This window comes from Halichoerus grypus, chromosome 7 (genome assembly GCF_964656455.1).
Source record: "Halichoerus grypus chromosome 7, mHalGry1.hap1.1, whole genome shotgun sequence".
NCBI lineage: Eukaryota > Metazoa > Chordata > Mammalia > Carnivora > Phocidae > Halichoerus > Halichoerus grypus.
In genome coordinates this window covers 101,231,854-101,246,937 of record NC_135718.1, presented here as the reverse complement: position 1 = coordinate 101,246,937, position 15,084 = coordinate 101,231,854, and the positions used below count along the sequence as shown (strand labels likewise).

Genomic DNA, 15,084 nt, shown 5'->3' with positions numbered 1-15,084 from the left:
GAATACCATTGGTAGCCCTGGGGCCAACCAGGGAAGGATGGGAGGTAGCCGTCACCACCCAAATATGGTTCATGGCTATGAAGAGAATGACATGGCAATGGAGGGACCAGAGCATTGTAAATCTACTATGTGCATCTGAGAAGCCATCTGGGTAATCTTTTATTCATAGGAAAATTAGGAAAATGGCCATAAGCAAAGCCAGAAGGCTTAAGAGTTTAAGTAAACTTGCAAAAGGAGATGGGGATTCTTGTACAATTCAAGTTTTGGTGACTTTGAATGTTCGATCCCACTGGGTCAAGATGGCATTTCTGGCTCCCTTCCATTTCCCTGGGCCAGTCAGGCGGAACTGGTATGGTGTGCATGGGCCAAAGAAGATGGTCAAAGCCAGGCGTGGGTCCGTCAGGAGCAGAGAGAATAGGTTGGGTTTTGCATTGATACTGGTCAGGAGTTCATCTATGTATGTGATATAATCTGATTGTAAAGCTTTGCAGTAGCACAAGCCAAATCTTCATAAAAGGAAAATTGGGGATAAAGACAAAAGGGTAAAATAATGATAATCCAGAATAAGTAAAAGTGCCAAAAAGTAAACAGCGATGTTAGAAAATTTGAAATGGTTAGTGTGTTCTTCCCTCTAAGCCCATAGCTGTCTAATGGTCTCATTATATATATATTTTTAAATGCAAGATGAGCTCCTTGACAAGATACTCTATACACATGGTGCTCCAAATGCTCGTAATGCAGCTGGTATTTCTTTAGTTCTTTTGTCAAATAATTAACAATTTCTAGAAAGAAAGTTTTTACATAATTTCACTATTCCTAAATTTTTCTAAAACTCAAATATTGTTAGATTTATATAATGTAAAAGTCCGCAAAAATCAATAGGGTAGAATTCCCTGTAAAGCAGGGCTTAGTCCCTAAAATCACTGACTGACCTGTGACAAGAGGCCTTCCACTGTGCAGTTCTTTTTTTAATGCTTTTTTAAAATTTTATTATGTTGTTAGTCACTGTGCAGTATATCATTAGTTCTTGATGCAGTGTTCCACAATTCCACTGTGCAGTTCTAATTAATTATCTGTGTTATAGCAGAATTCCATAGTGGAGATTGAATCATATTCCGGGGTGAGGGTGAAAAAGAGACATCTAAAATGTTTTTATTATTTTGGGATTTAGCACTTTGACAAGGATAGATCAACACGAAGTCTGCAAACATATATAAATTAGAGAAGTGATAAAAATTCTTAAATGCAGTGATTTTAAAACTTTCTTTTGGTCTGAGAAACCATTTTTTAAAGGAAAATTTATGTGAAAGCGCAAAACAGATTCACAGTGAAACAGATAAAACCAGAGATGTTTTAGTTGGATTAGGAGTGAGAATTGGGGGTGTGGGGGAGGCCGAGACTCCCTTCTTTGCTGGCCACCTTCCTTCTCTTATCCCTGGCCCTTGAGTGCCAGCCAAAGAGCAGAGCATAAGTGGAAACCTCTTCTCCGGAAACAGGGTCAACAAACTTATTCTGGCAAAAGGCCAAATGGTAAGTACATTAGGCTTTAAGGGCCATATTATGGTCTCTGTCTCAACTACTCAACTCTGCTGTTGTAACTAAAAAGCAGCTATACACAATCTGTAAACGAATGAGTACGGCTGTGTTCTCATAAAACTTTATGTATGGCCACTGTGATTTAGATTTCCTATAATTTTCACATATCACAAAATATTCTTCTTTTTTTCCACTCATTTAAAAATGTAAAAGAGGGGTGCCTGGGTAGCTCAGTTGGTTAAGCATCTGCCTTCGGCTTACCATGTGGCACTGGATAATCATGGTGTGAAGTGACGATTTGGGGACACTTAAACTTCTCAATTTCTTCTCTGCCCTCTCTCCTTAAACAAGCTAGGCTAGATTTTTTTTTCCTCTAAGTCTCAGGTGCTTCTTTTTCCTCCAGTGTCACTCACCTCTGTCTGCTATTGTTTTACCAATTTGAGTGATGATTCAAAAAAGATGTATAAGTGGTTAACTTAGTTAACTTACCCACTGGGTTTGTCTTCTTTTCTTGCATTAACTTCATCTATCATGACACTTCGTGGTGGTAACTTATTTATACCTATGAAACATACGCACAAAGAAGGCAATTTAACTTTAAGCCTGCTTGCTTAGTGGGTGAAGATGCTTTACTACTGCTCATCTTTTATTCTTAGTACCCAGTGACTTGGCCAAAAAAAGTGGTATTCTCCTGGTAATAATGCTACCAGCCGAAAAGTTGTAAGCATCTGGTCATCTCACTAGTTATCTGATACAACAAAACCTCACAACTGAATTCTGTCACTTCACTGATTGAAATTTTACATTTTAGTCAAACCTATTGATTCGGTGAAAATAACAGGTAGAAACAACTTATATTTTTTGACTCCTGATTTATCTTTTGTGCTGGTAATGGTTCAAATTCATTATGATAGTGTAATTCCGAAGAATAGAATGGATCCTGCTTTTAAAGATTGTGTTGTTTTAGATAGGACCTGGGGATGTTCTCAAAATTTCCAATATTCTAAATAACATGCCAAAAACATTTGCCCTGCGGTTTCTCGTGCACATACCTTTCAGGATTTGAACAACCCATCGTGCTTGTGTTTCTCCTGTGGGTATCATGGAGCCTAAGGGTTTGATGAGGCCAATAACAGCCAGGGTTGGCTGTGGCAGATGCGCAGGGAAGATGTACTTGTACAGTGATGCCTGGCCATTTTCAACTTTGACTACAGTCTCATCAAGGAAGGGGAAAGCAAAGGTGTAGGCCGTGGCAAAGACAATGATATCAATGGGCTCTTCTTTTGGGGTGTTGTTAAATATGACAGAGTTTTCATTCACCTCCTTTATGCTTGGCTTGATGAGCACTTTCCCAGTGATGATACAGCCCGGAAGCTCGTCATTTAGCACAGGCTCTCTCAGCTGTGTCCTAAACAGAAATGTGGGCAGGGAAGAGATCTGCCGGTGACCAGCATGGCCAGCCCTACCTTCTCCTTCCCTTCACTTCTTCATTCTGGGACTCTCCCCTTGGCCAGGCAGGAGGTGCCAGCCATGGGAGAAGTTCCTTCTGTGGGAGGGACTCATGAATGTCCAAGAATTATGGAATGTGTTTGCCATTTACTAGAGTTTGGAAGCCTGTGGAGAAGGGGGTCAGAGCTTTCTCTGGCTTCTGTTTCCCTTGCTGACTTTCAGCTCTCAGTTATCACTGTCATTAGAGATAGCCCAGTGCTGAAGGACTACAGGGGAAGCTGGGGACTTCTACGTTGGCTGAGAACTGCTGGGAGCTCTCTCCTCCTAGGGAGCAATTGTACAAGAAAAGCAGGCATGTGTTTAAAAGGAACAAGGGAAGGGGCACCTGGGTGGCTCAGTCGGTTGAGCGGCTGCCTTCAGCTCAGGTCATGATCCCAGCGTCCTGGGATCAAGTCCCGCATCGGGCTCCCTGCTCAGTAGGGAGCCTGCTTCTCCCTTTCCCTCTGCCTTCCTCTCTGCCTACTTGTACTCTCTCTCTCTGTCAAATAAATAAATAAAAATCTGTAAAAAAAAAAAAATAAAAGGAACAAGGGCAGAATTATCTTTTTCTTCCTATGCCTTTGGGATCACTAAGCAAATACTTTGTGAGATGATTTTAAATAAGCTGAGCCCTTTTGAGCTTATGGTGAAGGCACAGAAAGAGACAGTGTGATAAAATGGAAAGAGCCACTGGAATAGGAGGGAGGAAGGGTGGCTTCTTGTCCTAATGTTTATACTTAACAGAGCTTGAGGAAGTCATTTGGTCCCAGTTGGCTTTTATTCATGTGTAAAATAGGGATACTGACCCTTGTCATCCTTAGTTCATTGGGTAGGATGAAGAGCATATGAAATAGGAGCCAGGGATGGTCTCAAAATTTCCAAAATCCTAAATAACATGGCAAACCAAATAACATGGCAGACATGAAATAGTATATATATGCAAGAACTTTGGAAATGATAAATGATTAAATCCAAGAGTGAAGGGATGATAGTTCCTTAGGTTCATTTCACATCTTCTAAGGTTTATGGGATTAAATAAAATTCGTCATAGTCCCCCAGCTGCCATCCAGGTTAGACAAAGCTTATGGTAAACAAAGCTCTGGTGCCAAGAGTCAAAACCCCTGGGGGCTTGGAGGTAGGAGGTAGAAGAGGGCAGGTAAGAAATATGGAAGGAGAAGATGGCAATAGTAGAGGCAAGGGGAGAGCTGGTGAGAGGGAGGTATGGGAGAGAAGGATGGAGAGAGCAAGAGAAAACAAGTGTATGTACACAAACAAGGGGGCTGTGTGCCATCAGTGGTGGCTTGGGTGTCACGTGGTCCATGCTGGTCCAGAGTGAACTCTGGAGGAAAATCAGACATGATCTCCAGGCTATAGTGCCACCCTGGTAATGGAATATCACTGTACAAACTTAATGAATGAGAAAGTAGAGCAGTCAGTTTTTGCTAATGAGATAAGTCGTAGGTGATAACTCAGTTACAGATCGAATTAAGGTCAGACTGAGATCATGGTCCTCTTGGCAAGGGCAAGAAGGCATTGCCATTGGAGAGATGGTGAGAGGCAACTACAGCATTTGATTTTTCCCACATAGTGAAACAAGGCAAGTGTGTTGCTTATGTCAAAGGAGTCATAGACAAGTCACTCTCTTTTGATCGCTGTAGCGGAGGCTTGTGTAACTTGCCTAGCTCACAGGGCTCACTTATTACTAAATGAGCTTGGGCAAGTAACTGAACTTTGAGAAGCCTCGGTTTACCCATGATAAGCAGGAGAGTATAATAATACTTTAAAGGGTTATTGAGAAGATGAAATATATAGTTTCACTTACTAAAAACTCAAAAACAGTTAGCTCTTATGAAGTACATTTGTATGAGGTTTTCCTTCATATTCAATCATGTGGTTGTGTTATTGCCTGGTTTGGATATGCCAGTGGAAGGATCAAGTTTCTTTCTTCCTAACAACCCTCAGCAGATACACTATATTTACCTGTCTTCTGGTACTAAGCTGTAATTTGCATGATTGAACCAGCTGTTCATCTTTCTTGCCATCAACCAAGTCACAATTGAAGTTGGGAGAGAGTTTCTGAACATGTTCTGAAATCGAGTCATGAACACCATGTCCCATGGGTACCCCGAGTCAAAGACTCGGCTCATCACCCAGGCCCCTCCAGTGGTGCTGAGGAACACCTGGAAGCAATCAAAGAAGCCACTCAGTTTGACCCAGGGAACAGGGCTGGCTTTGCCAGAAATTCAGGAAGTTTCATGATTAGAATGGCACCAGAAGTCTGCCACCCTCAAAATACATCCTCAACCACATAGTTCTGGCTCCTCCAGCTCCCATCTTAAAGTTATTCTTTTGAGATCGTGGTTTGAGTATCTAGAGTATTAAGATGCCTTAGAACATGTAACGGAGAACTTATTATTCTTCATACACAGTGCTAGCCACCACAGTGAATGAGATACTGTGACAACCAAGGTCTCATGTGAAAAAACAATGAGCAGGTGGTTACAATTTTGTAGGTATGACAGCAACTGAAAGTTGTCTACAACGAGTTTCAACAGAAACCATTGTTTGAATTGACAATAAAGTTCAGTAACACAATTAGTTTTGGTGAATTCTTCTTTTTTTTTTTTGACTTTACAGATTGGCTATTTGAGTTTACCAGCTGACTGAGTTTGAAATTTCCAATCATTAGAGAAATAGAAATAATAATATGCTATCCACATGTGGTGGTCATAGTGGATGAGACTGTATTCTTTTTTATTTCAGGACCTCCTTTCCCTTCTTTCAGGATAACTCCACCAAACCGCTAGTCTCTCCAAATCAATCAATCAATCAATCAATCAGGTCCTTTTTTGAAAGTCTCCAAAAGGAATATTATAGTCACACACTCCAAATCCTTTTTCTTTATGGCTATTTTCACTCTTGCAATTAGTGATCTAATTATCTATACTTATTTAGTTGATATCTGTGTCCCCCATGACTCTATGCTCCACAATGGCAGAAATCTTGTGTCTATTGTGTTCTTCAGTGTATCCCCAGTGCCTGGCACAACATTTGGCACATCAGAAGCCAACAACTCATCTTTATTTGCTGTTAATGAATGCCAACTGAGGAATGTTCATTATAATTATTACATAAATTAGTACTAGAGAGAGATCACTGTGTTGGGGTGAGATAGCTGGGGATGTACATGTGGATTGTAATAAAGGAGAAAAGGCACTGTAGGAGGGAGGGGTATGGTACGAGGAAGGGGAAGACAGACGCAGAATTGGAAAGGGCTCAGAGTAGTGGGGGATAAAGTTGAAAAGGCAGATTTGAACCGGATTAAGGAGAACCCTATAATGCAGGGCTAATCATCTGCAATTCATTAGTATTTTCTTTTGTGTTGCTTTTGTTTTATTTTATTTTATTTTATTATTTTATTTTATATTTTAGTAAAAAGAGTTTCTCTGTACATTTTGGCAGGAGCACGGACCCAGCATAGCTTTCTTAGCTTCTGTGGTTTGGCAAAGCGATCAAAAGTGGCCTGTGCTTTCTCAGATCTGCCTCCTCTGCTTCTCTCTCCCACTTATTTTTTTTTATTTTTTATTTTTTTACTTGAGTATAGTTGACTTTTTTTTTTTTTGTAAGGGGAGTTATTAGAAGTTTTTAAACACAAGAGCGTCATAATGAGAGCTGGCTTTTCAAAGGATTTGTTTGTCGGTGTTAGGGTGTCTGTAAGGATTGCCGTGTGGGAGGAGGGACTGGGCGTGCAGGGATGTGGGTAGAATTAGTTACAGGTGCTTTGGGTCAGAGGGACTTAAACTTGAAGGCTGGCTCTGCCATCTGCAAGTGGCACAACTTCACACAGGCTCCTTAGCTTCTGTAAGCCTCAGTTTCCTCATCTACAGACAAGGGTACTGACAGGACCCACTCTAGTGGCTTCCTTTGATGACTGAGGCCATGCAGTAAAGCATTTAGTGAAATGCTTGGCACAGAGGAAGCCCCAATAAATATGAATTATTTCTACAATTATTATTAGGAGGACAGTGGGGTAGCCTTCGAGTACGGACCTGCTGAGGGTAGTGGCGGTTAACAAGGAAAGGAGGGAGCGGATGAGAGATCTTCACAAGGAAAAAGGACAGGATTTTCTCACCGATGGGACCAGGTAAGACACAGATGTCTCCTGTAGCTCTTGTAGGATGACTGGGAAAATGACAAAAATAGGAAGTCAGAGAAGTTTGTCTTGGAGGAAAAATGACGTTTGGAATTTGCAGTAAAATTTATAAACACGAAAAATACTTTAAAAATCTGTTATTTGGGGATGCCTGGGTAGCTCTGCCTTCAGACCAGGTCATGATCCCAGGGTCCTGGGCTTGAGTCCCGCATCCGGTTCCCTGCTCAGCAGGGAGCCTGCTTCTCCCTCTGCCTGCCGCTTCCCCTGCTTGTGCTCTCTCTCTGACAAATAAATAAATAAAATCTTTAAAAAAATAAAAATCTGTTTTTTGTATGTGTGTGTATTTTAAGCATATTTATTTCTTTCATCATTTATCACTGTTTGCCTGAGGCATGCATCTTAAGATAAAGTTTTTCATTAAGTAACATGAAGAATGGTACTTTTTTTGCCAGGTGGCTGGCCTCCACAGCAATGTCTGTGTCCGAATTCCCCATTCCAATCACAAGGACTCTCTTGTCCTTAAATATATCTGGATGTTTATATTGCCGGCTATGAAAGTACTGGCCTTTAAAGGTATTTATACCTATAGAAAAAGAAAGTCAAATAAAGAATTTTATAGGATCAGTGAATGAAACATAAATATTGTTCCATTAATATCCTTTTGATGGATTATTTTGGTTATTTTTTAATAGCATACTCTAAGAAAAATCCAAAATATGAATACATGGTTTTATAAGACACAGAAATTAGTGAGTGATTACGTAATGGAGGTACTTACTCTATTTTACTAGATAATCTAGGCCTCTAGGTTTATTTACTGCCAAGTTGAAATATTGTGGCATAAAGACTTGTTAAGCAAAAGTGTAAGGAGTCATTACCATTTAAAAGTTGATAGAAATCAATGGGACAGTAATATCCTACTTACTAATATTTGACTATATTAGAGCTTTTCACAAGCAAGGAACAAGAGCAGAGAAGTTAAAGGAAACTTGGAGTCAAGTGCCTCCACTCCACTCAGCCAACCTTTTTTGGCTTCTATGTGCTTGGCACTGTGCTAGTTGATATTAGGGAAATAAGATAAATAAAATGTGGTTCTTATTCGAAAAGATCCATGTGGGTTGGGGAAGTTCACTGATAGTTCTCCTTGGTGACTGAGTATAACTCAGGTTGAGTTTGCTGAGTCAGCAAGAGTTGGCTCTGAGAAAAAGGGATTATGTTAGTTATACTGTGTTTAGATCTATTGTTCTAACTAGAAAGGATAGCTCAGGCAGTGGATGCCAAATTTCTCACTGAAACATTAAATGTGAATAGAGAGTTTTGGAAAATACTCTCAAGGTTGCATTAACACAATCAATCAAAAGTAACACACACTATACAAAGAACCTATTTTTTCCAGAAAAAAGTGATAAGACATCTAGATTCTCAGGGGATAAATATGGATGATTGTGGCAAGTAGCCTTGTCAAGATCTGGTAGCTCTTTAGTTCACCTTGAATCATTAGAAATCTGATATGAATCTCCGTTAAAACCCACCATAATCCAGAGCCTTTAGAATTTAACAATGATGCAACCAAGTTCAAATATTAATTCAGCCAGGACCCAGTATAGATCAGAGAATGGCTGAGGAGGGAGAGCTAGACAAGTTTAAGGAGAATCATAGAATCATTATCCCTGGATGTTTAATTATCTTAGATTTGCTTAGAACAGGCTCTTTGGGATCACAAATGAGCAAATATGAGACTCTGGCTGAGTCTTCTATCAAACTAATATTTTCTCCTCTTATGTCACAGGAAGACAGAGCAAGACTTTTATTTTATTTTTTATTTATTTATTTTTTTAAAGATTTATTTATTTATTTATTGAGAGAGATAGTGATAGAGAGCATGAGAAGGGGAGAGTCAGAGGGAGAAGCAGACTGCCCACCGAGCGGGGAGCCCGATGCGGGACTTGATCCCGGGACTCCAGGATCATGACCTGAGCCGAAGGCAGTCGCTTAAACAACTGAGCCACCCAGGCGCCCCAGAACAAGCACTTTTATTAGGTGAATGTGGTTGTGTTAGTAAACACACTAGAATGTGTATATCTGAATGAATACAAGTAGTTATCTTGGGAAGTTATACATTTGTTTTATGATACCTGTTACTTTTACTAAGACTTTTTGGAACATCTTTGGAATTGTCTCCAGAGCAATGTGCCTCCAGACACATGTTTTTAAATGTTTTCAATGAATTTGAATTTTTGTAACAGTTAACAATGACCTCGGGGGGGCGCCTGGGTGGCTCAGTCATTAAGCGTCTGCCTTTGGCTCAGGTCATGACCCGGGGTCCTGGGATCAAGCCTCTCATTGGGCTCCCTGCTCAGTGGGAAGCCTGCTTCTCCCTGTCCCACTCCCCCTGCTTGTGTTTCCTCTCTCACTGTCTCTTTCTCTGTCAAATAAATAAATAAAAATCTTTAAAAAACAAAACAAAACAAAACAATGACCCCAGGGTGTATGTACTATGTACTAAGCAAGTCTGTTGTGAGGCAGAGAGGGAGTTGGTGAGATTTGGAGGACTCCTTTTCAAATCTAAAGTCACAGAACTTTAGAGCTCAAAGGCTCCTTAATGATTAACTAGCCAGGGATTTCAAATGGCCAATTGGTAGTGGCTGGTAAGATTGGTATTGAGAGGGTGCGTGGGTGGCTCAGTGGGTTAAGCGTCTGCCTTCGGCTCGGGTCATAATCCCAGGGTCCTGAGATCGAGTCCCACACGATCCCCGCATCAGGCTCCCTGTTCAGTGGGGAGTCTGCTTCTCCCTCTCCCTCTGCCCCTCCCCCCCACTCATGTGTGCTTTCTCTCAAATAAATAAATAAACAAATAAATAAATAAAATCTTAAAAAAAAAAAAGACTGGAAAAAAAAAAGACTGCAAGTCCCATAGAGCTCCGTTTGCTTGATTTGTGATGTACGCTGTTGGGTAAGGTGGTCCAAGCCCCTCATATTTGGCAAAAAACCAGAGGCTTAGAAAGGTTAAGTGGAAAGCCCAAGATTGTATAGCTTGTTGACTGTATAGCCTAGAATCTGTACCTCCTGCTCTCAAGCCCATCCTATTCAAACTGAGGACGTTGGTTCAGTTGCTTTCCAGGTACACTTTATCCTAATTTGACCTGAATTGAACGACATGTGGAGGGCAGAGCCAGTACCATTGGATGTACATGAGTTCATCATAAAATGAGTATTGGTATCACTTGCAGGTCCTATGTAGACTGTGATTCCGCCACTGGACTCCTATAAGTCTCTTTTTGTTCCTTCCATACAGGCTACTGTTGTCTTATCCACCTCTGTATTTTTAGCACTTTGTGGGTGCCAAATAAATTGTTGAAGCAGAGGCTGCAGAGCCTCTCTCAGGGATGTTGGAGAATAGTTCCTTGTATCAGGAAGAAGACTGGACTTGGTGCTTTCGATTCAATGACTTTAGTCAAGGGCAGTTTTCAGGATGTGCTTTATCCTGACTTGACCTGTCTTGAGTAAGCTCTGGGGGCATTGGAGGTATGTGAGTTTATTGTAAGATAAGCCTTGAGATCCCTCCAGGTCATGTTTAGATGATGAAGAGAAAATTTTCCTAAAGTTTTAAATTTTTGAAAACTTACTGCAGATAAAAATAAACGAAACCATTGCCTCTTCTAGTCCCTCTGCACTGTCATCCAGTGGAAATTTGACATAGATTAACATGAATCATGGTTGCAAAAACTAGATAAGGAAGCTGAGACTCAAGGATGACTTAACTTGGGTCCCAAGATTCTTCTCCCTGTTGACTACTGACCTAGTGACAAATACCTCTGATCTAGCTAAACCTCTACAGAACAAACAAACAAAAATCACACTACTTTTTTCTTTATTCATTGATTGACCTTTGTGGCCTCTAAACTCTGCTTTGGTTGTGTGCTACTGCTGAGGCTAACCACTTGTGTAAGTATCCCGTGACTTAGAAGACTTTCTGAGTGATACCCATCACTTACGGAGGGACATTGAACCTTAGTGAAGCATAAAACTGCTTGCTAGTTATTTATTCTACCTTTGGGCACTTACTGGTTTTTGAAACAAATGAAAGCCGAAAGCTGGCCAGAAAGTGCTGGTTAGAAAAGAATCCCTGTTACCTCACAACTTTAGCTATTTAACGGAGGAACCATAGAAATGCATTCCCAGATCAAGCCAGTAACAAGATGGCTCCCTTGAGACAAATTAAGATCAGTTTCAGAAAATGCTGTACCTGGAAAAGAGTCCAGTGGCAAATACGGGTTAGTAAGGAACCCAGTGCAGACCATGACAGCGTCAAAGATGGCAGACTCTTGCTTTCCTTCATGCTGACTGACCAGCTCCCATTGGCCGGTGACAGTAAAATCTGGGCATTTTGTTACTTTGCAGACTTTAGTCTGAAAAAAGAATTATAGTCACAATTTGTTGTCAAGTTTCTAGTAAGGGCTTGCTGTCCAATGTATCAGTTGACATTTCAAATGTTCTAGAGCACAGACTAACCATAATTAATAAGCATAAACTTAGAAATTGAATCGAGTTAGCAGATTAACTATAATTTTCTGGATGAAAGTATTCTAAGCTTAGAGTTTAGAGTGGTGGGGTATTTAAGAGAAGTGATGAGATCCAAAAAGTTTGAGTGATTTGCTCAAGTTCTCACAGTAAGTGATAGAACCAAGAACCATGGTCTTCGGATGTCTTTTTCATTATTTCTGTTATGTATATCTCTCCTAGAGCTATGCTTTAGGAGAGACATGGGTAATATAAATTGAAAATATAAATTTGGATCTTATGAAAGGTCCTATACAATATGTTGCTAAAGCTTTCCCAGATCCCGAGAATGATTGGGAAATGCTAACTTTATGGCCTGAATGTTCTGGGAGGATCCCAAATTTCAGTCTATTTTTTGTTTTAACCGAGTGCATATAAGTTTATAGGTGCGAGGTTCTGATTCAGAAAATATGTAAAATAAATTTACAGTCAAATTTAAAAGCATAAATGCTCCACTGGCCAAGAGACTTTGCTGCCTTTCTTTTTCAGTTCTCAGAGAAGACAGGCATTTGAAGTCTTTCCTAATGGGTTCACTATTTGTTTTATAATATTTGAAGCATTTGTTGGATTCCAAAATTTGTATTAGGAACTCTTCCTTTTTAAAATATGTTTTCAGTTAATTAAAAATTAATTGATTTCAAAATAAAGTTTACTTTTATCTTAAAAATAAGAACTGTTTGTAATTAAAAATTTGGAGTGCACAGAGAGGAAAGAAATTTCTTATGTGTGTACTTTCTTAAAAATTCGGTGAACATCTAGCTTTAAACTTTTTTTTTCAATTATTTTAAAATAGACTTGGGGTACCATGTAAGTAAAGGAAATGCTTCGGATTCAGGAACTCTGATGCATTAAAAAATATTTCTGTGGATCATATACCTCCACTATGGTAGTGTTTCATTTTTAGTGTCCCTTGCAAAATAAGGAAGTGGAGTAAAATACTCTTTGGAAAACTGGAATACTTACAGTTTGATTGAAATATAATTGGCATACAACACTGTGTAAGTTTAAAGTATATGATGTAATGATCTGATAAATGTATATACTGCAAAATAATTCCAACAAACAATAAGTTTAGTTCACATCCATCACCTCACATAGTTATAATTCTTTTTCTTGTGATAAGAACTTTTAAGATCTACTCTCTTAGCAACTTTCAAATATACAATTCAATACAGTTAACTATATTCAGCATGCTGTACGTTATATCCCCACAACTGATTTATCTTATAACTGGAAGTCTGTACCTTCTGACCATCTTAATCCATATCCCCCAACTCCCACCCTTCACCTCTGGCAACCACCAATCTGTTCTGTTTCTGTGAGTTGGGTGTTTTTAGATTTCAAATACAAGTGAGATCATACAGTATTTGTCTGACTTATTTCACTTAGTATAATACTCTAAAGGTCCAACCATGTTGTTGCAGATGGCAGGATTTCCTTTTTTATGGCTAAACAACATTCTAGTGTGTGTGTATGTGTATGCCACATTTTCTTTATTCATGTACCCATTGATGGACACTAGGGTTGTATCCATTTCTTGACTATTGTAAATAATGCCGCAGTGAACACGGGGGTGCAGATGTCTCTTCAAGATAGTGGTTACATTTTGGTCAGTACTTTTAAGGTTGTGAATATGAATCTTATTTACTACTAGTTTGGGTCATTTATGTTGCTTTCAATTCCCTGGGAATTCCTTACCATCCCCATCTGTATCAAGGAGAGGGGGAGATAGGAGAAGGAAAACACATGGATTTTCATGTTTCTTGGAGAGGAAAAGAAGGGGAAAAAAAGAGAGTATATTCATTTGCCTCCATCCTTCTACCTTCTTCCTATCTCTGTTCTTGGAAATGGGAAGGGAGGTCGGTAAGGTCTATGAAAAGAACAATATTCAAAGATTTTTCTATTCCCAAGGATATCTAGAAAAGATTTCCTTCAAATACTGAGGTTCTCTTGTGTATGGGCCATTGCACATGTTTATTCCTATAAAGGGATACTCAGGAAGGGGAGACCTAGGTACTGGCAGAAGTCATCAATGTCCCAATGTGCTTTTGTCCCAAGCTGAGATTGTGGTTTGATATTTTCAGGTCCCTTTGGGTACCTGGATGAAGTTATTACTAACTAAAAATGTATACATGTGAATCCTTACAGAAAGTATCCACCTCTACCTCCAGATTTACTTAGGGTGGGTGTGAGTACAAGGGAAAAAGGAATCCAGCCAGGTGTCATCAATCTTGCCAGTTCATGATCTCATCTACAGAGCCAAGGGCTAGGCTATTGAGAGAAATAGGAAACAGGTAGGCAATACTTTCTGACTACTGACTGACGTTTTGTGTCTTACCTTGAATTGAATGCATTCCAGAAGGCTGAACCAGTTTGCATACATTTTGAGATATTCCAGGAATTGAGAATTTGGCACATAGTTTGGATAATCTTCTGGGAATGGAAAGTCTGAGTAACAAGACATCTCCTTGCAGCTGTTGGAAACCACAGACTTATAGAGGCTGGCTCTGCCTTCTTCAACATGTTCCTGTACAAACAGTGTACGCACATGAGTGTGTATGCATTTGTGCATGTGTGCGCACACACATGAAAATGGATGTTAATTTTTAGACATTTCAAACATTGACAGAGATTAAAGTTACCCTTTCTAATGGGATTTGTTATCCTGCACTTGAGGTAGGGTGAACACTGAACACTGAATTTTATGATCTGGATTGCAATTTCATTCATTACATGTGAACAAATAAACCCAGGATGAACTCACCTTTCCAGATTCACATGGCATTATGGCAAAATACAGGAAAATAGGGAAATAGACCAGAGCCAGGAAGTAGTGTCTGGATGATGGACAATTGCTAGGTAGTTTGGTTTCACAGGGTGTTGTTGAAAGGATTATGGAGAAGAGGGTTCAGATTATGAAGGATTTTGCGTCTAAGGTTAAGGAATTTGGATTTTATAGGAAGGTGATGGCAGTCTTCTGAATGTTTTAATGTGGAAGTGATTCCTGTTATATTTTGGAAAGCTAATTCCTGTTCTACAAAAGACGAATGACAGAAGTCTGGAAAAGAAGGAAGGAGGCTGGTGAAGAGCCTAAAACACAAATCCACTCTAGCCATCACTGAAGGCAGCCTGAGCAGAAGCATTGGCAGTTGAAAAAGAGAAGTGGAAATTGAGGCAGCAGAATGACAGAAGGCACAGGATGGTGGAGCGGTTTGGATTTAGGACTTGGGAGAAGAAGCAGGTCAAAGGTTTCTAGACTGGATAACTGTGCACACACATGATGAAAGACCATTTCCCACCCCCAGTTTCGAGCTGAATAAATGGCAAATATTCGTATCTCAGACAAC

The 15,084-nt window shown here is 39.8% G+C and overlaps 1 protein-coding gene across 1 annotated transcript; it reads right to left on the bottom strand.

Moving 5' to 3' along the window:
* Nucleotides 1-163: 163 nt before the first annotated feature.
* FMO1 (flavin containing dimethylaniline monoxygenase 1) lies at nt 164-14,522 on the bottom strand. The gene is given in 8 exon segments (XM_078078664.1): nt 164-506; nt 2,026-2,098; nt 2,589-2,944; nt 5,005-5,204; nt 7,618-7,760; nt 11,424-11,586; nt 14,076-14,264; nt 14,502-14,522. Coding segments are annotated over 8 exon segments (1,488 nt in total).
* Between the last annotated feature and the right edge of the window lie 562 nt (nt 14,523-15,084).